This window comes from Stegostoma tigrinum, chromosome 6, assembly GCF_030684315.1.
Source record: "Stegostoma tigrinum isolate sSteTig4 chromosome 6, sSteTig4.hap1, whole genome shotgun sequence".
Classification (NCBI taxonomy): domain Eukaryota; kingdom Metazoa; phylum Chordata; class Chondrichthyes; order Orectolobiformes; family Stegostomatidae; genus Stegostoma; species Stegostoma tigrinum.
In genome coordinates, this window is record NC_081359.1 from 88224778 (window position 1) to 88246955 (window position 22178).

The window sequence follows — 22178 nt, forward strand, 5'->3', positions numbered from 1 at the left end:
GTCCGCCCAGGATACTAACATATGAACAAAAAAAAAGCTCATATTTAAAGTCAGGATGAGGTGCAACTAAAGGGAAATTTGCAGGCGATGTTGACATAACATTGTTGCTTGTCCTACTCAGTGACAGAGGTCACAAGGGAGGAGGGAGTGTTTCCTGTAAATTGTAGATACAAAAGTCACGGCCTGGCTATTGAGGATGGGATTATTAGGCAATTACATGGTTGATCAAATGAATTCCACATCCCGAGGTGTTCCTACAGTTGTGAATAGAGAATATCCTGTCCCATTCCTGAATCAAGTCTGGTCAATGGTGGATATGTTCTGAGCACTCAGCAAGAGATTCGTTCATTGCACTAAGAGCAGTCTTTTGTTGGCAGTATCCAAAGAATAGAACCAATGTAATGATTGATTTTTTGAGGGGAAGTCAAAGAAAGAGCCCAATAATGGTGCCTTTCAGAAGGTCAAAGGGCAATTTTTCACTATTTAAAACAGATTTGTCATTTGGCACCCTCGTGCAGTGAATGTTATCTGCCACTTTCAAGTCCTGTAGCAGGCCAATTGGAGCTCAATTATTCACAGATTAGAGCATTGGAATGGTCAACTAGTTCCATTAACTTTGAGGGGTGAAACAACTGAAAACAGAAAGACCAGAATGAATTTCTGCTTTGACTTCCAACAACCACAAACATTTATTTTTGAGTCAGTTCTAACTCCAGCTATTGGAGGCTACTTCCATTAACTACATTAGACCAGTGTGCTCGGGCTACTTGGTGTTACAATTGGGAAATTGCTATATTAACAAGGCCACCTGTTTCACCACCCTTTTTGGCAAACAGCTCTGCTGTCTATATCAGACTCAAGCCTGAATGACATGGTCTCATTGAACACAGTCCTGGTGAAATTGTAGTGAGCATCATGGGCAGATTATTGAAGATGTGTCAATCACTGACATTTCCTCAGTTTTCTCCGATAATCAGTCAAGCATTTAGTGACCACGAGACTTACACTTTGTTTTTGTTTAAGACGTGACATCAACACAAGACAGACATAATGGATTCGAACAAATGGGTTCTAGGGTTGATTAAAATAACAGGATTTGCAATGCAAAATCCTAAGTGACTTGGGCACTTGTTGCCAGATTTGAAGATCCCATAAAAAAGGTGGCAAGAGAGGCAACATGCATGGGAACAGAGGGACACTGGCAGAGCAATCTACACCAAATGGGTTTTGTAGGAATTATATAGCATCTATGCAATTAAAATTTTATGATGCAGCAAACCGCCAAACATGGCAAGTAAATACCCCAACAGAACAACGTTTCTTGCTTGTTGAATTGCTTTTAAGTTCAGAGCTAGGCTTTTGGTTCCCACACCCAGAGCCATCCAAATTCAAAGCCATTATCACCAGGGGAACACTTGACTCTTAGCCAAATACATAGAAACTAGGATCAGGCCCTTCAATACATATCATGGCCGAATGTCTGTCAAATGACATATACCCACTTGATGCCTCTAATATATTAAAAAAACGTGTTTTCTTCTTCAGTAAAAGAGAAAAGACCTTTCCAAAATTATTTTTGTGGCTCAACTATCCCAAGATAGTTTAGAAGTAACAAACAAGTTAATACTTGACAAAAAGCATCAAGACTTTGATCAATTTGTATGGTCACTTGTCAATGTGCATCAATTATGGGATATTTTGGATTAAAAAGACTTACTATGACCCATTAAATTGCCATCTCCTAATAATAGTCCCTAATTTGTCAGTATATGGTCTAACCTTATCGAGTTTGCTGATATTGTGCTGTGAAAACATACTTTGAAATGAAACTGTGCCTTTATCAAATCAATTTTTCACTTAATTTATGGAGCTTATGGATTCAAAATATTGCATATACTTCAATATTTTCCTCCAAATACAACCACTCCAACTTTTGAAAAGCATTTTTAAAAAGACATACTTACTGCATAGATTATAGACCTTATAGTGATCCTTGTGCTTGGTGTCAAAAAATCTTGCAACTTCCTGTAAACACATCTTACATTAGTGATTTTTAAAATATAAAAAAGTTTGGTCTAACAGTAATACCTTATGATTGGCAACAGCAATGTCATATCGACATTACTGTATTGCATTAGTTTCAGTGAGAGTCAGTTTTGTAAGAGGAAGTGTCACAATAGCAGGTTGTGTTAGTGCTCCACATTCTTAAGGCTTTTCTAAAAAAAAAACAAACCTACAATTTTAATAGCCAAGTAAATTAAACGGAACATCGTGATTCTATTTGGGTGAAAAAAAGTTCCCTTGCCTGCACTGTGTACAGAATTCACATTCTTGACCTAGAACCAAGGCTAAACAGAAACAGCATGCCCCCATTGTGGAGGGCATGTGTTTGGTGACTTACAATAGAAGTGTTTTGGAGGGACAGCAGGTGCTAGTTTAGCAAGCAGCACCCATATCTCAAAAGATTGAACTGAAATTAAGAAATTATTGATCATTACTACACACACAGATTTGCCTTGCATATTACAGCAATGGGGCGGGGGGGGGGGGGGCGCGGTGGAAGAAAGAGAGAGAGAGATAAATGGCAAAATAATTGGTTATTAGTTGTCATCTTGACCAACAGGTGATTATTTGCCCCAGTTCAGCTTTCTTCAGAAATTTCATCCCATTTTATTTCAAAGTTCCAGCATCCCCATACCTTGCTTTCATGTTAACCTGAGCACAGGAAGAGCCCCTCCAATGTCTGAAGATGCAAAACACTCAACATCCAACTGATTGCAGAGACTCTCCTCTAGCAATACAGCACCCTGCTCTTGGCTGAAGGGACAGCCAAAATTATGTATTCACATTTTGGGTGGACCTCATATCTGCCCACTCAGGATGAGAGTCACTGGTACAATATAGAAAATAAAAACCTGACAGACCATACTTTCTAAAAACGAGAGAGAGAGTGTGCGCCCAGATCATGGAGGAAAGCAAATCACAGGAGGTAGTGCACCTTTATAAATGAAGTACATAAAAGGACATGTTTTTCTGCTTACTCCGTCTGGGAGAAATGCGACCCAGATTCTGTCTGATAAAAAAATTGTTAACATATGCACTCCTTTAAGACCGGCAGAAACTTTTGGAATCTATTTTCCTGTGCATGGAACGGAAGACCGCAACCAATGGTTTACTTACTCCAGAGGGTAAGTGTTTAGGCACCCCAAATTTTAATAAATTGGCAAAAGCTCAAACTTACATGCTATTAGCCTTGCTGGAAAACCCATGGAAGGAGAAAGGTTACTCCTTGGTGAATGAGGAGCCACTGGCTTTTTAAAAATAATGCACTAGGACCCCGCCATAACAACAACTTATAAACACACTCTCTAGCCCAGTATTTGTAGAATGCCAGAAGAAAACAACATTTTTCAAACAACTTATGTTCCTTTATTGTATTCCAACCAAAACAAAAATTTTCATTTTACCATCTCAATATTTAAAAGTGAGGGATATGGAGTACTTTTAAACTAGATTTGCTGTGCTTGTGGCCATTTCAACATGAACAACTCCTCACCCGTTACTGCATAACTGCTGCCCAGAAAAGGGAAGTCCCACTAAACACAATCTTTGTCGTGAGCCTTTTAAAACAAAAGAGGTCAGCAGGAAACAGTTCCCAAAAATGCCGAAATCCAGCTAATTCATTTAAAAAAAGTGGAGGGGGAGAGAGAGAGAGTGATTCATTCCCAAAAATCATTAAATTCAAATGTCTACTTATCCTTCACTTCCAAAGAAAATTTTTTCAGATACTAAGTGAGCTCATTTAAAATATAAATCCAAACACTGACCCCTTTATCTCATGCTTCCAACAGTTGCCATTCACTCCCAGTTGTTAAACCGGATTTCAACTTCCTCAAATCATCTTTGACACGGCAAGTTACCAAATCCTCTTTCTATGTGAAAACCCCATGACAGACAGACGGACGGACAGACGGACGGATGATGAATATTAAAATACTCAGAATTAGGCTAGGGACAGTGGACAGTAGTAATCATTTTCAAGTTGTCAGGCTTTTACATTACTTTTAAAAAGGGGGCTAAAACTAACAAGGGGAGTTTTTAACGCTAAGACAAAAGTTTGGAGCTTCATTGAGTTTAAGCAAAGGATCTACACAACCCTTTTTGGAGGAAGCACAACCAAACCATAAAAAGGAAACAATGTATTCTCTTTTTGGTAGACAAGATGTTAAAACAGAAACAAAGAACAATTCCTCTACCCCACTCCAATCCCAGATACATAAATGACGGGGGAAAATCACCCATTATTCTCTCAGTTCACCCTCAGAGTATCACCGTCAATCAAGAAGTTCTTCAAGATCAAAACAGTTACTCATTTGATGTCACTTAAAGTTGACATTTAAACTGATCACACAATAGCACAACTCAAACTGGTCCAAGATGAAACCATGCTAGACTCCAAGCCAGGTAAAATGGGATGTCAAAGGTTAATACTCTAATATCACCAAACTTCTTCCACAGACCTACTGACAAGGGGCAAAAAAAGCCTGACAAATTTGCCAATCATTGAGTATGTAGATTGAAGTGCTCAAGCAACTTTGAACAATTCCGTGAAGTTCTAAAGGCATTTCTAACAAAGCTGAATAGCTTTGGTACATCACCTCACCAAAAAAAAACAGAGCTTACAAATCGAGTGACTACCCAGGAACCCACCATTTCTTTGCAGCAGTGGGTAGGAGATTAAAGAGATGTGCATTTGTCAGTTTGAAGGAAAGCACAAAGGGTGTTAAACATATTCCTGCGGCAAGAAAGCCTCTGAACACAAATACTGAATATTAACAAGTAATGGGGGGGGGGGGGGGGGGGGGGGGGGGGGGGAAGAGAAAAATGTAAAAATACATCCAACATATGCAGATACAGAATAGAAGAGGTAGAGGAGCATGCAATTGCAGTAGAACACAATTAAAACCGTGTCAGCTTCTCCAGCGCGGCAAAACCCTAGTTTAGATTACAATTTTTTTAAAATATAAAAATAAAGGGGTCAAAGTGCTGGATTCCAGCAGGCTTCCTGAAGGGTCGGATTATTTCCAGAAACTCAAGCCAATATTCAGTTCAACTGACTGGGTTAAAAAATATTGGTTTCTTGATGACCTGTACAACATACACACATTAGGCATTATTAGAATGCTGGGTATGAATCGCTAAACACGGTGACTCATCCTTTCCCTTCCTAATAGGGGAAAATGTAGCGAATTATTAGTTCTTAGCCAACAAGACAAAACCTAGCCGTAAGAATAAAAACAGAATACTGGAAATATTTAGAAGGTCAGGCAACAGAGTTAATGTTCCGAGTCAGATTTCAGTATTTTCCTCTCCATTTCTATAAACCTGACTTGAGTATTTGCAACAATCAGAATCTGGCTTTTGTATTAACACATTATACAAGTGGTTTAGAAATTAAAGACAGAATGTGGAAAAGGCAAAAGCTCTCATTAATTTACACAAACAGACAAGTACAATAGGAGTAGAATTTGAACAAAATCAGCCTCATTCCTGCTCCAATGTGATCATGGCTTCTGATGGTGAGAGAAATGTGGAATTCAAAACAGTCTCACTGGTGAATCTGGAAATATTCTTTAGTAATCCAAATTTCAGGGATGAGATGCATGGGTATTAATGACAGCAGCATTCTAATATCAAAAATCCCTATACAGTGTGGGAGCAGGTCATTCAGCCCACTGAGTGCTCACCAACCCTCTGAATAGCAGCCCAACTAGACCAACCCCATTCCGCTGCAACCCTGCATTTCTCTTTGCTAACCCACCTAGTATGTATATCCCCAGGCACCAAGGGCAGTCCACCTAACCCACACAACTCTGCACTGTGGGAAGAAACCAGAGCACCTGGGAGGAAATCCATGCTAACACAGAGAATGATCAAACTCCACACAGGCAGGAAGTTGCCCAAGGGTGGAATCGAATCTGGATCCCTGGAGGTGTGAGGCAGCAGTGCTAACCACTGAGCCGCCCCTGTCCTCCAAATAATGAATTCAACATCTGTCACCACCACAACCAAGAGAAATACATGACAAGGCATCCATAGAATTGATACCTCTTTTTGAAATTGGTGCAACATGGTCCATGATGTCAAGACCTCAAAGAGCTGGTAAAGATATCCAGCATAAACTACTATCCTTGTAAATGGTTAAAGGCAGGCTAGTTCAGCAATTACAGCAGTAATGAGGAAGGAATGGCTCTACATGTACAAACCAGAACAGTACACAAATTGGAACAGAATTGCAGGAAATTACAGCCAAGGTGGTGAGACATGAAAAAGGGTACAGGGCACGGAGCACCGAGGAAGTAATAACTCGCTATCAGAAAAGTTCTGCAATAGGGAATACCAAACTGCTTTTCTCAGAATAGTAACAGTTCTCAGAAGATTAGAGAAAGGCATGAATTTGGGGTGTACAGGGAAAGGTTTTTAAAAAGAAACAAGGGAGAGGAGATTAATGAAGTTGGCTCAGTACCCAACCTCTTGCTTCACCAAAAAGTGATGATGTGGCTGGCTCAACTAAGCTTCTCATCACTGAAGTCAGTGGATGTTTTATTTTGGAGGTGGATATTCCCTAGATCATTATCTATCACATACCACCTAAGTCAGGACTCGTTCATATTCTTATCAGTGACATGGGTTTCACATTTCCTTATTGGAAAATCCAAAATTCAAGCTAAAACATGAAATTGGAGAGTTACCAGACAATAGTTGGTCTCATACTGGAGAGAAAAATCAAAAGATCAATGAAACAGTTCAGTCAGGAATGTTGCTTTAGAGGATTCTAACAATGATGTGCTGAAATTCTAATATCAAAAATCCCTATACAGTGTGGGAGCAGGTCATTCAGCCCACCGAGTGCTCACCAACCCTCTGAATAGCAGCCCAACTAGACCAACCCCATTCCGCTGCAACCCTCCCAGGTTGTTAACAAACACTGCTTATTTCAAATTACAAGTAATTGGGAAGTTGCAAACATAATAATAATTGGCTAAGTTAGAACTTCTCCAGTTTTATAAAGGAAACATCTGAACAACTTACAATACTAAATGGAAACCAATAGTTGGTTGTAAAAAGGCTTATTTTCTTCCTGCGCTATCCAACAGAAACCCTACAAAGTGGATGCAGTGGAATTAAAGGCTCATAAATAATACTGGCACTTCAGGTGCCTTTATTTGTGTTAAATTTTGGATGCACCATTCACACAATCTAATCAGAAAACAAAAACATGCTGTCACAGGTTCATGGACCTACATCCCCATAACTCAAATCCATTCTACTGAATTGCCGGAATAATTTAGAAAGTACTAACAAAGACAAACTATTGACCCAACAGAAAACACTGTCTAAACACATTAACAGGTTGTTAGAAAACAATACTCAGCAATTCACTCTTCCATGTGATGAGTGTCACTAGTGAGTCCAGCATTTGTTACTGATTTCCAAATTCCCATTATAAAAAGGTAGAGCTTGGACGGCCTCTTGTGGAGCAGAGGTAGCGTCCCTATCCCTGAACCAAGGTAGTTGGGCTTAAGTCCTAGCTGCTCCAGAGGTGTGTAATAAATCTGAACAGATTCATTTTTGGAAAAATAGGTTAAACAATCAAAGAGGGTGGGGCTAGGTTAATTTGAGCCATTGCAGCTCATGGTGTCAGCACATAGAGTGTTGGAAGGTAGGTACTTCTGGGATTTTGACCCTGTGACAGGAAAGGAATAGCAAAATTAGCTCGAAGTGACAACGCTGAGTGGCCTGGAGGAGAATCTACAGATTCCCATGCATCTGCTACCTTTGTTCTTCTAGATCAGGGGAGAGGTCACTGGTTTAAAACTGCTTTCAAAGCAATTTTGGAGAGTTGTTGAAGCAAGTCTTGCAGAGGAACACTGCTGTCACCATGAATACGTGTGACTGAAGGGACAAGTGTTGGCACTCAGCCACCTGCTTTGACCTAAATGGAGTCAAGCCACTCAAGTGCTGGTGGAGGTGCATTCATCCAGGAAAGTCAGAATACTCCATTACACTCCGAAACTACATTACACCACATTTGCCAAATGGTGTACAGGCTGTAAGGAGTCAGAAGACAAGCTAACTCTAGCTTCTGATCTGCCCTTGCGGTCACGTTATGTAAAATAGCTGGTCAAGTTCAGTTTCTGGTCAATGGCAGCCTCTTCCAAGATGCTACTGGTATAGTGGAAGAATTAGCCATAGGAATGTCATTTAAAGTCAAGGGGTGAGGGTTTGATTCTCTTTTGGTGAAGCTGGTTATAGCCTGGCACATTGTGGGATGAATATTTGATGGATCATCTGTTAGGCAACCAAAAATGAAAACCTCATCTCCATCCCCTTTTTCTGATCAAGGGTCTAGGCCCAAAACGTCAGCTTTTGTGCTCCTAAGATGCTGCTTGGCCTGCTGTGTTCATCCAGCCTCACACTTTGTTATCTTGGATTCTCCAGCATCTGCAGTTCTCATTATCTATGGGAATCTCATTGCTGCTCGACAGTTTGGTTATGCTAAAATATTCTTGTATTGGCAAACTTTGGTTTCCTACCTCTGTACAATTGACAGGAAGTGGCTACACAACATAGCAAAATCATGCATGGCAAGAATTTAATTGAAAGAAGATTTTTGTTTGAAGTAAGTGATGTTAAAATGGGCTATATTTCTTCTGCCATTCACATGTGAAACATATACCACTGCTTTTTGGAAATTATCCTGAAAGCACCATCAATTGGCTCTTACAAGTAGCACTAAACCTCAAACAATGGGATTTGATTTTTTTAAAAAAAAGATCAATTGTGATACTGCTTCAGTATCAATGGCAGAGCTGATAGACCAGTAAGTAACATTCATGTCACACAAGTGCCAGGCAATGACCATCTCCAACAAGACAGATAATCTAACCATCACTGTCTGTAATGGTAAAGCAATTGAATGTTAGAGATTCCCAGTAGTTAACAGACCAGAAACATAACTGGACAAGCTATTTAAATGCAGTGGCTTCAACAGCAGGGATTCTGCGAGGAGAAATGGGCTTTGTTTTTAAGATGCTAAACAGGCATAAGAGCCAGATAGAATGCTCTCCATTTGTCCGGATAGGTGCAGCTCAGTGAGGACAAAAGCAGGCAACCAGCCCACCACCTTCAACATTCACTTCCTTCACCAAGAATGCACAGCAGCAGTGTGCACCATCTAGAAGATGCACTGCAGTAATTCAAAGCTCTTTCTAAACCAGCAACCTCTGCCATCTAGAATGGCAAGGGCAGCAGGTGCATGCAGACAAAATCCCCTCCAAGCCACTCGCCATCCTGACTTGGAACTAATGACACTAACAGCGAAAATAGTAAAAATTCTAATGAGGTCGCTTCTTAACATTTGTGTGTGCACACATGTACAGTAAACTGCAGCTCACCACCACCTTTGCCAAAGACAATAAATGCAGGCCTAGACAAAATTTCACATCCCATGAACAAATTAAACAATGCGTTAAGTAGGTACAAAATTTAGAAAGAAAAATTTAATCTTTTAAAGATCCAAAAATCAGCATGTGAAAAGTTGGATTAGTGGGGTTAAAAAGTTTGATCTAAGACATTCTTCAAACATGCAATTTCTTTAGAGACATTCCAGATCAGATAAAACAAAGCAGTCAAAAAACAGCTGGTGCTGGATGTCTCAATTAAAATACAGCACAAAGAAATGGAAAATCATAATTACAAGATACTAAAATTGGCCAATCCCTGATAAGATCATGCAAAACAGCAAGAGAACGATTGGAAGGGGATATTGTGAACAGAACACCATGATCTTCAAGAAGAGACAAAGCCAACCCAACTTTAGACAAAGGTGGGCCTATGTCATATTTTTTCCTCCCTTAATTGTCATCTTTACAAAAAGCACAGTTGAGCTTTCATTCAGAAGAAATTTGAGCTTTCATTCAGAAGAAATTTAAAAACCAAACCTTCAGGGACTTGGAATTTGAAAGTTTGCATACAATATCATGCATGCAACCCATTGTTGGATGTTAAACCATCTCAATGTTAAATCTCCAGTATTGACGAAGTTCACCACCTATCAAAATAGGCACACAGCAATAGCTACACTGCAGAAACCAAACGCTCACCTAACCTTTTGAAATCATTTCTGCACAGAAAAGCATGATTCACTTGGCAGGTTAAACTAAGACCAAGCTCTTGAAACAATTAGTTCTAACTTAATAATTTCTTTAGTTCAGTGTTCTGCAAGCAAGCTGGTTTATAAAAATCAAAACTTCATGAGTTGACCAGGAAATGACAACGGGAGAGTTTTAACACAAGTTTGCACTTCATATTAAAAAGGATTCCTTGATTTTTTTTTAATTCAAATTTTGGAGCGCCACATACAGCCAGCATAGGTTTTTGTTTAGGCAGCAACTTTCCTCCCTACCAGTCATGTTTCAAAATACAAAAAAACTGCTTTGTGTACATTGCTCCATAATTTTTTCATAAACAGACTGTGCCAGCTTACATTCAGTGAGTGGCACAACTTAGATCAAAAAAGGTTCTAAAAGAAAAAAAAAGGAGAGAACAGGGTAGAGAAGAAAGAACAAAAATGTCTCAGCAAGCATGGGTAAAGGACAATATTTAATCGCACAAATGCCATCAAGTTAGGCTCTGCATCTTTCTGGGTCGTGAATTTGTTATTTCAAAAAAATAAGTTGCCCTCCCCCACACATCTTTTGTATTTCCAATTCCCTCAAACAAAAATCAAGCTAAAAATTTTAAAAAGTGGACAAGATCATTTACCAGCGATAAACAGACCACAGATTCAGATTCAAAATAAAGCCTCAGTGGTAATTTCCTCGTTTCAACTCTATCTTCATCTCAAGGTTTCCTCCACGTGGATCATACTTTCAACAGAAGTAATGAGAAACAGTAAAGTAAAATTTTTACTCCACCTAAGAGTCAGCTATTAAAAATAAACATTGTGTTACCTAATGGAAGTCTCATTAGAGAGACCGGAGAAAAAAAAAGGCTAAGCAGTACAAGTTGAATTTAAGAAAAAAAAAAGTGCTTAATATTGTTTAAATCATATTTTGAAAGGTTTCAGCAATTATATACAAACTGTAAACTGAAGATGATTCTGCCCCGACCCCTACAGAACTGGTCATTCTCAGAAGATCCAGTTTAACATGTAACAACTTGTCTGTCTATCTCTGGCTCCATGATTCATGGCAAAATATCAGCGCACACCAATTTTAACAAGCCCGATTCCTTTCAGTTTAATTGGACACGGCTGGTTGAGGGAACTTCTACTCAAAAAAGGAAAAGACAAAAACCCAACGCTCGGCACTAAAGCCACAACTAATAGAGATAACCAGTTGGTAGTGAAAGGCAAGACTTTGAGTTGGTGGAATTCAAAAGAGCTCAACAGTGACAACAATATTTCAATTCATTTACATGACCAGAAGTAATTTTACAAGAAAGTAGAAACGATTTTAATTCCTGCAGATCTCAATTGGTTTCCCTTGTAAACTACTGGAGAACAGAAGAATAACAAATACAAAGTTGTGGTGAACCAAGTTTGAAACAAATTGAAACAATGGTACAATAGTCAATTCCTTCCCCCCTCACTGCCATTATCTCAAATCACTGAAATGCAAGTACAGCAGCTACAATATGGTACACACGCTCAGGGGTACTACACTTCATCACTTTAAACTGAGCTGCAAAAAGTATACAGTATTGTGTTTCAGTTGGTATTGATATACAAAAGTAGTTTGTGTCATCAAACTTGCCAAAATCAGACCAGGCCATTTTTCCTTACATATTTTAAGCCACAAGTCAGACCAGTCATTAATAAATAATCTTGCTATTGCTGAACAGCTCTAACTGTCAGATCTCCCTTACCTGCCGGTGAAGGTATATGGAAACATGCAAGTAAATTTTTTTGTCAATTAAGCAGTATCATGGAAAACTATACAACACAAAAATGCCACAGAGCATGAGAACTGCTCGGATTCACATTGCCCATCCTGGAGGATCAAATTTATTGCAAAATATCAAACAGTCAACAGCTAAAAACACACAGCACTTCACTTTACTGTTAAAACAATTAGTCTGATTCCTCTCACTCAGTTGCCTATAAATCAACACTGAAAAGCAGCAGGAGGACATTATCTACAGGTGAAAAAGTGAAAAGTTGCCATTACCTCACAGGATGGGTTTCTGTGTCAAAGTGACAGTGAACACACACAAAGTTTAACAACAACCTTCACACCTCAGGTAAGGGGAGTGGGTATTCATGGTGACATCAGCTGGTGCAAGAATGAAACCTGCATTTTTGCCTTCGCTCATAAACCAGCTGTCCAAATAATTGAGCTAACTAATCTCTGGTATATGAAGAAACGAAAAATAAAAAAAGAAAAAACCTCAACTATATTGGTATCAAGTTATTCATTACTGGGCTGATAGCAATCTGTAAAATGGATTTCATCCAGCGTGTTCCACTTTTAACAGCATTTTGCCACAAAAAGGGGGAAAATAGTATATTCTACAAATAAATATGGTTTATATTTACGCTAAGGGTTCAAGACAAAGAATCAAAAATAGCTAGATTCTTCATTAAAAAGGGTCCAGTACCCAGATCTATTAAAATATTTATTCCAAAATTGGTTAATTTTTCCAAATAGTGCACCTTTAAGATATATTTTAAATTTTGGGAAAACTGGAGTGGAAGCATCAGCACTGGGGAATGAAAAACATAACCAAGCTAGTATTTAACAGAAACACAACCCATATCAGGATTCACTAAATTAGATGTATGTCCGGAGGTTCCCTCCACTCCGTCTCAAGGAACTAAAAAGTATACCTGTTCTATACCTAGAAATCTGCTCCATTTCACCCAAATTATATCAGTATTCCATTCAATATTGTGACCAATTGGAAGGGTGCAGTGGGGCAACAAGGTTCAAAGTGATACAAATTCATTCCATATGGATAAAAATGACCAAATCAAATACTGGCACTTTTAAGATCAGAGGAAATCCTGTCATTATGTGCACCAACTTTGGTCTGCGTTCTAGTGAACAAATGTCCAAGAGTACAGCATAGGACAGGCCCTTCTGCCCTCCAAGCTGTGCTGACCATCATGCCCTAATTAGTCTTAAAAAAACAACAAATCGATCCATACTCTATTCCCACCCTATTCATGTACCCATCTTGGTGCCTCTTTAATGTCTTCCACATGTCTGCTTCCACCAGCTCTCCTGGTGCTGCATTCCAGGTTGTTACCACCCTCTGCATGACAAAAACTTCCCCCCACCACATCTCAAGCTCTCTAACCTTGAACCTGCACCCCTTGTGAATTAAACTTTAACTTTGTGCGTGGGCAGGGGAGTGGGGGGGGTGAAGGAGAGGAGGAGAGGAGCGAGAGATCATGATTTTGTAGACTTCTAAAATCAGGTCTCCTCTCAGCTGCCATTTTTCCCCAGTGAAAACAATCCTAGTCTTTTTAACCTTTCCTCATAGTCAGTCAATGCCCTGGAGACCAGGCAACATCCTGGTGAGCCTTCTCTGCAGTCTCTCCAAAGCTCCCGCATCCTTCTGGTGGAGTGGTGACCATAACTGCAAGCGATACTCCAAATGCAGCCTAACAAGGGTTTTATGTAGCTGCAATCTATTTTGCCAACTCTTGTATTCCATGCCCTTGGCATTGAAGGCAACCATGCCACATACCTTCTTAATCACTTTGGCTACTTGTGTTGCCACTTTCAGGGAACTGTGGATCTGAACACCCTGATCCATCCAAAGAAGGATCCTGACCCAAAACGTCAACTTTCTTGCCCTTCTGATGCTGCCTGGCCTGTGTTCCTCCATCTCCACACTTGCCTCCATGAAAACGCTAGTGTTTTTAAAGAGCTCTGCCGTTTACAATATAACTCATATCTAAATTTGATTGTCCAAAATGTATCACCTTGCATTTGTCTGGATTAAACCCCATCTGCCATTTCTGTGCCCAAGTCACCTATCTATATCCTGTTCTATACTTACACAATTGTTAGTACTATCAGTAACTCCACCAATCTTCAGGTCATCAGCAAAGTTGCTTATCAGACCACCCACATTTTCCTCCAGATCATTTATGCATACAATAAACAAAAAAGGACCGAAGATTGAACCCCATGAACACTACTCCGTTCTGAAAAACATTCTTCCACCACTACCGTATGACCAAGCCAGTTTTCTATCTAATGAGCCAGGTCACCCCAAATCCTTTGTAATTTTATAGTTTTCTAGCCTTGTTAAAAATGCAGTTATACTCCTGATCCTATGAAAATAGATACAACCTCATTGGCTTTAGTTTCCTGTGACCACTTTATATTAAAATCAACAAGTTACGTAATGTGCAAATATCACTCCAAATATTTGGTAGCATGAACCGGGTATCCAGGAAAATGCTTTCAGATTTAATTTTAACCTTAGTAGCAATTTTGTGTTTAGGCACTGAAGCACTCAGATAATTTGTACATTTTACTACAATCCAATCCAGAAACTAATCAAAGGCACAGTCAAAGCATAAATTAGAACATTTAAAAACAAAATGATCAGCATCATTAGTGGACAGAAGGAAGAACTAAGACAGCTGAACCAAACAAGCAAATCCAGTTGGTTAGATACACCAATTTAGAAATTTCTTAATTGCTAAAATTATATGTTGCATTAAATGTATGCAGTGTTCATCAAGATTCATACTGTACCTCAATTGGATTTCTATACAGCGACTGCTTTCCAGAGGATGGGAATGACATAGCAATTACTCTGTCTGTAAATAGTATAGAAGATAAATTTTAGACACTTAACCTCTGATGATTAATCCTCAAACCAGCACTATAAAACACTATCCACCAGATTATTAATATTATACCAAAAGACAGGCATAGGAGGAGCCATCACAAAATTGCAAAGTTACTACTAACTTCAGCCAGGTCACAGCAGGAAAAGCTAGTATTCTTCCAATCAGAAAGCAGATTAATTCCAAGCGTGCTCTTAAGATGACAGCGGACTTCAATCCAACAAACATTTGTGAAACAGTTGACTATTCATTTTAGCTGTACAAGATTGGAAACTAAAAATTTAAATTTCTTAAAAAGGAACTTTTACTAACAGGATAATTACAAACCAGTTATGTAAGTGAGATCCAAGTCAAATCCATCCTTTTGGTAGCGCCTTTTGTTTTCAGATACCTGTAAATTAAAAGTTTTATCAATCCTCCATTAATATGCTACTAAAATGCCATTATATGTAGAAAATTTTAAAAGTACAAATAAAACAATGTTCTCCTTTTATGATCTATACTTGACACATTAACATGAGATTATATGGGACTTGTGAATATTTTCAGTGATTTTTTTGCCTTATCTAGCAAATGCAATTAGTTCACCAAATCTAGTTTAATTCTCCACAAAAAAAACTTAAGCAAGTGAGGGTATACGTGCTAAACAAAATGTGTAAGATCTTCTTAACTGCCATTAAAACAAAGGAAACTCGGCCTCAAAGCTGGTCATTTGAAGAGTGTAAAAGCAGTCAAGAAAGAACATCCAGAAATGAGAAAGCAACAGCTATCAACACATTTAACAAGCTGAAATAATTTTCTTAAATGTAGCGATCTCAGTTGTTTAATTTGCTCACCAATTAATACTTTATGATAGTCCAGACAATAACTTATTTAACATCCCTCTTCATATAATCCTATTCCACATGCATCCCCTCGAGTATTAAGCATCATCTCCAATAAAGAGTTAGGACCTAAAAAGCTCTATCAATCCTTATAACAAAAATCACCTTCACTATACATTTCACTTTAGTCTTTCACCCAAGGTCAAAATCTGACTGTTCAGTACCATACCAGGCTCATTATACCTCACTTGTTAAGGAAGTGTACCACTTAGCCACATGCTCATGTTTTCCCTCCCCAGAATCTTGAGTTTTTGTTTAACCCACCCCCTTACATCGAGGCAGCACAACTCCTTAAGACCCCAATTTCTTGAATTGCCTACATATTAAAAACTATATTGATTACAATTCCTAATTATACACAGAGTTCCCACAAGTTCAATTCATCCACTGGAGAGGTGCCTTCATTCAGTACATTGAGGTAGAAAGGCACTGCAGACATCACGATCCAGGTTACTCTGCATGGTTACTTCATAAAGCTATCCTGCGCAACTGAATCAGAAATCAATTCATTTAAAATGAAGGAAGATTATGGAAGTGCTGTGAGCAGTTAAGGGATGGCTTCTTAATTTAGATGTAGGAAGTCTTTAGTACAATATAGTACTGTTGAAAAAAAACCATTTTTTAGATCACATTGAGTTTAACACAGCAACTCACTAAAACCAGCCTTTTGATCTGATGACTTAACTATAAATGCTATAATATAGTCATCTTGACATAGTTGCTGAGTTAGTAAATAAAAAAGGACTGCAATTTTAAAAACTTTAGTCAAGGAGGGAGAAAAGCACAATAATACAGAACTAAACCAAATTTTAACATCTCAAACAGAATTATAATGGAAAGTCAAATTTACAGTCACCATCACACAAACACTCCACTCTAAAACCATACAAATAAATCCTTGAATAGGCAATTTGTTGTATGTTTGAACCAAAGATAGGTGTCTCATTTACAGGTTTTACTCTGCAGCATGGAATTTATGTTCTTCATTCTCTCGACTATTTGGAGAGCTATTATCCCCAACAAGTTCAGGGAAGGAAGCAAACAGCGAACTTCCAAATTCTGTGAGAAGGACAGAACATGCTGATTAACTCCATGTTCCTGTCTGTACCAACACAGTCTTCAACTCTTGAAGACAGTCTAACTTTGTTTTGGCTATCTTCAATGGTCCAATCTACAACACTTTCAGGGGAAGAAAATTCCACAAAATCAACAATTCTCAGAAGTTAATCCCTTCATTCCAGGAATAAGGCACACAAAACTTCTCTGAAGAGATTAGAAAAATAACAGCGACAGTGGAAAAAAAAACTGTTGTTTCGGTCTCTACAACACTACCAACTGTCATGCGTCCACTACTGAAACCCTCTTCGCGCCTATGTCACTTGTGGTTGGTTATTCCGATGCTCTCCTGTTCAGCTCATTTCAACCCTTCCTTTGTCCTGTTTCAAAGGCCACTTGCTAAAATACAGTAGTCCTCACCTTGTCCTATAACATCTATATTCGTTTATAAGCTATTCAATTTCAAGTTAATTTTATCAACAGTTAAGTCTTTAGCATATGGTTTCAGATTAACAGAGTGACAAGCACAATTTGTAGATCCTAATGAGCATTAATTCAGTTTCACTGCCTTTGGGCTATAAGCCATTGTATAATTTATCAAGAAATAATTCTGCTAATTGAGTATTGTAACTACATTTCCTAGCGTTTAAACAGATGGGCTAACTATATACCGACAGAGGTTTAGGAACACTGTCCCATGAGCTTCCTGCTGTACAAGAAGTGTTTTAATGATAAAACGAAAAAAAAAAACTCACCATTCGTCTGGTAGCCTTCTCAAGATGTTTTTTCTGTGAGGCAAGCCTGAAAATTCTAACCAAGATGACAACTCGAAGCACTCGGAAAACAGTAACCACCCTAAAGGAACAAAGTTTATTAGAGAATATCCATCCTTTAGAAATCTAAACTTCCCTTCAAGAAGGGTAACTGAAACATCAGCAAAGAAAAAAAAAAATCTGGTGTCCTTTGCTACAAACAAATTCAAAGCAAGATCACTTAACATCCAAATGTTTATACTATACAATTTAAGGATTTCAAATACCTTGCATAGATACATTTAAGTGACTAAGTTCCTTGTAATGGGTGAAATCATCAAATACCATGTTCTCAGCTGGGATCGCCGAATTACATAGCAATATCAATACTCCTTGGAAAATAAGTGCCTGAATGGGGTAGAGGAGCAGAAGAATCTGGGAGAAAGATACACAAATCACTAAAAATAGCGATGTTGATTAATAAGGCCATTTAAAAAAAGGCAAACAACCACTGGGATTTAATTCAAGAAAGACTGAACAGGAAAGGAGAGGTAAACACTAACTTTCTACAGAAACTCTATTCCAAAATGTGGTCTAAATGTGATCTATTCCAATCGCCAGATGAGAGAAAAGAATATAGACACTTGGTAAATTATGAAATAAAAAATTCTAGATTAATATTTAATATATTTAAAGATGGCATACCCAAAGATTGACCAGGCTGGGATTCTTCTCTCAAAAAAAGGGGTAGCCTATTGGGTTTGATATGACGCATAGTAAAGTGATATAGCTATTTGTAGGGGGCAGGGTCAGAAAGAACAAAGACTACAATCTTCACTCAGTTAGAACGTGAAATTCTTGATTATGAAGAATAGGTGGATCAAATAGTACAGGTGCATCAGAGGGGTTTAAGATGAAAAGCTGAGCAAGAAAAAAAAAGATGAAACAAACCGAGGGATGTGTTGATAGTTTGGAAACAGCAAGAACGGAACTTAAACACCAGAATGGACCCGACAGGCCAAAATGGTCTGTTACTACCCTATAAAAAAAGACAACTACACACCCCACTAAAATAAATCAGAAGACAGCCAACATACTTGAAAAACAAATTGCACCAGGGACTGTGGGATTATAATCCAACTTACAATATTCCTGAAAACGTAACATTAATGTTAAAGAAAGCCAGTGGAAATACTACCCCCAACTTAGAGAATGGCTGCCCAAATTATACTGGGAGTTTGGGGAAGTGGAAATCAGTAGCTCAAGATACACAAATTTCAAATGTTACACAACTCCATGTAACAGCAAAACAAGTGCTCTAATTCACCTCAGATAAACTCAAACAACTCCTTTGCTATTAAACTGCTTCAGAAATATTTTACTGTTTTGCAAAGCCTTAGTTGTGACTTCAAGGTTCATGCAGTCAGTTCATTTGCCAAATTCCCTTCCTTTAAAAAGAAATGGTAGTTGATGACACTCACCTCAGAATGCTAAGAGCTCTAGCCTTTGACCCTAACCTCGTCTGGCACTCTAGTATGAAAGTACTGAAGAGACACAGTTGACAGAAACACTATCTTACAACTGATTCATTAAACCAAAAAGTCTCATCTTGTCTGCACGTGAGGTTCAGGTCAGACTTGTAAAGACTTCAGCCACCATCTTCCCAAAGTAGTGCAAGATGGATTGACTGATCATTCATCTCATTGATGAGATTTGCTGTAGACAAAACAAAATGACTACCATTTGACAACTTAATGTGCACTCATTCATAAAAGTCAGGAGGTATGGGGTACAGGGTGATTTGGCTGTCTGGGTTCAGAATTGGTTGGCTGACAGGAGGCAGAGAGTGGTTGTAGATGGTAAATATTCTGCCTGGAGGTCAGTGCTGAGTGGTGTCCCGCAGGGCTCTGTTCTTGGGCCTCTGCTCTTTGTAGATTTTATAAATGACTTGGACGAGGAGGTTGAGGGGTGGGTTAGTATGTTTGCTGATGACACAAAGGTTGGAGGTGCCGTTGATAGTATCGAGGGCTATTGCAGGCTTCAGCGAGACATTGACAGAATGCAGAGCTGGGCTGAGAAATGGCAGATGGAGTTCAACCTGGATAAATGCAAAGTGATGCATTTTGGAAGGTCGAACTTACATGCTGAATATAGGATTAAAGGCAGGATTCTCAGCAGTGTGGAGGAACAGCGAGATCTTGGTGTTCAAGTGCATAGCTCCCTCAAAGTTGCCACCCAGGTGGATAAGGTTGTTAAGAAAGCATATGGTGTTTTGGCTTTCATTAACAGGGGGAAATCGAGTTTAAGAGCTGCGAGGTTATGCTGCAGCTTTACAAAACCCTGGTGAGACCACACTTGGAATATTGTGTCCAGTTCTGGTCGCCCTATTATAGGAAAGATGTGGAGGCTTTGGAGAGCGTGCAAAGGAGGTTTACCAGGATGCTGCCTGGACAGGAGGGCTTGTCTTATGAGGAGAGGTTGACTGAGCTCAGACTTTTCTCTCTGGAGAGAAGGAGGAAGAGAGGTGACCTGATCGAGGTGCACAAGGTAATGAGAGGCATGGATAGAGTCCATAGCCGGAGACTTTTCCCCAGGGCAGGATTGACTGCCACAAGGGGTCATAGTTTTAAGGTGTTAGGAGGAAGGTATAGAGGAGACGTCAGAGGGAGGTTCTTCACCCAGAGAGTTGTGAGCGCATGGAATAGTTTACCAGTGGTAGTCAAGGAAGCGGAGTCATTAGTGACATTTAAGCGACTGCTGGACATGCACATGGACAACAGTGAATTGAGGGGAATGTAGGTTAGGTTATTTTATTTTTGGATTAGGAATATTCCACAGCACAACATCGTGGGCTGAAGGGCCTGTACCGTGCTGTACTGTTCTATGTTATATGTTCTATTCAGGTAGCCTTTGTGAATACAAAAAAGGCAAAAAAAGAGAGAAAGTCAGTCATGGTTTTCAATCACACGTCAAAATTCATAATTTTTGAAAGAAAAAGAGGCATTGAGGGCTATCAGGAGCTGGCATAATGGTAGGATTATAATAAAAGGGGAGTGAGGCCCGGGGCAGATCAGCCATGATTTTGAACAGTGGGGTAGAATGGTCTATTCCTGCTCTTATATTCAACTAGCAACTTAAGCATTTTAAAATTGTGCCACTTGTAACTATTAAATAGTTGTTACTGGGATGTGACATCAGACTGTAGCTCAAAAAAATAATGCCAGTCAGATGTTGAAATTCAGTATATTTAATTGCAAATTTACTTCAATCAATTTCCGTTTAGATCAATGTTTTCTCTGGCCTAACTTAGGAGATGCTTACAACCCACAAAAAAACAACTGGTCAAAATGTACTCAAAATTATGCAGCATTTTAGATCAGTTGAATCTACATTAAAGTAACATGAATATTTGTGTTTTAACTATATATCAATATACCTGGGAATAAGAGTTGCTCCACTCAAATCAGAAAAGGCATATACCATTGTAATAACCTGGGTAACAACCACAATAACTGCATCCAAAATGTTAAGCTTGGAACGAAAATATACACGGAACCTGGAGAGAGACAGATCCAATTGTGTAAATAATTGTCAAAGTTGTAGAATTGTAAATTTTAAACTTTGCAGTTCATGCTGTGTATACACAGGTGGCAATTCTGTTCTCCCACTTATCTCTTTCCAAAGCTGTCTGAAGACATGTCAGATTAATTTGTACTTCATTTGAAATAAAAGTAATTAACAATGTCGAAAACGTAGTTTTGAGTACATGGGTATTTTTGACAGATTCATCGTTTGAGGGGGAAAAAAGTCACATTAAAATGCTCAGACCAAAGAAAAAATGATTTTGGTGAGAGAGATAATGGGAACTGCAGATGCTGGAGAATCCAAGATAACAAAGTGTGGAGCTGGATGAACACAGCAGGCCAAGCAGCATCTCAGGAGCACAAAAGCTGATGTTTCGGGCCAAGACCCTTCATCAGAGAGGGGGATGGGGAGAGGGAACTGGAATAAATAGGGGGAGAAGGGGAGGCAGACCGAAGATGGATAGAGGAGAAGATAGGTGGAGAGGAGAGTATAGGTGGGGAGGTAGGGAGGGGATAGGTCAGTCCAGGGAAGACTGACAGGTCAAGGAGGCGGGATGAGGTTAGTAGGTAGGAAATGAAGGTGCGGCTTGGAGGTGGGAGGAGGGGGATGGGGATGGGTGAGAGGAAGAACAGGCTAGGGGAGGCAGAGACAGGCTGGGCTGGTTTTAGGATGCAGTGGGGAGGGTTGTTTGTAAGAGGTGGGCATCTCCAGCTAGGCCAGCATTTCTCACCTATTCCCATTTCCCAAAGGACAGTTAAGACTCACATTACTGAGTCACATGTAGGTTAGTCCAGACAAGTCTGGCAGATTTTGTTCTCTTGTTTTTCATGCTGGTATTCAAACCCACATCCCCTGGATGTTAACCTGGAGCTCTGGTTAAATGGTCCAGTGACATCATCACAATGTATGTTTTGTGGGGAGGTGACAGCAATGTGTAGGTGAAGTATATTTTAAAAAAATTATCCCATCCAAAATAAAGGACAGACTTCTAGCACAAGAACAGTGCCATTTTCCTTACATACCACA

At 39.2% G+C, this 22178-nt stretch overlaps 1 protein-coding gene across 5 annotated transcripts in view; it reads right to left on the bottom strand.

The window, feature by feature from the left end:
- Positions 1 to 22178, bottom strand: part of tpte (transmembrane phosphatase with tensin homology) — a 66067-nt gene that overhangs the window by 22061 nt on the left and 21828 nt on the right. For 4 of the 5 annotated variants that reach the window (XM_059646934.1, XM_059646936.1, XM_059646933.1 and 1 more), the window contains 5 exons: positions 21004 to 21123; positions 17571 to 17670; positions 15203 to 15266; positions 14781 to 14845; positions 1965 to 2025 (listed from right to left, as the gene is read on the bottom strand). In XM_059646934.1, coding sequence (XP_059502917.1) covers positions 1965 to 2025; positions 14781 to 14845; positions 15203 to 15266; positions 17571 to 17670; positions 21004 to 21123 — 410 coding nt within the window. The remainder of the gene's footprint in view (positions 1 to 1964; positions 2026 to 14780; positions 14846 to 15202; positions 15267 to 17570; positions 17671 to 21003; positions 21124 to 22178) is intronic. The other variant, XM_059646937.1, reaches the window with a different exon arrangement.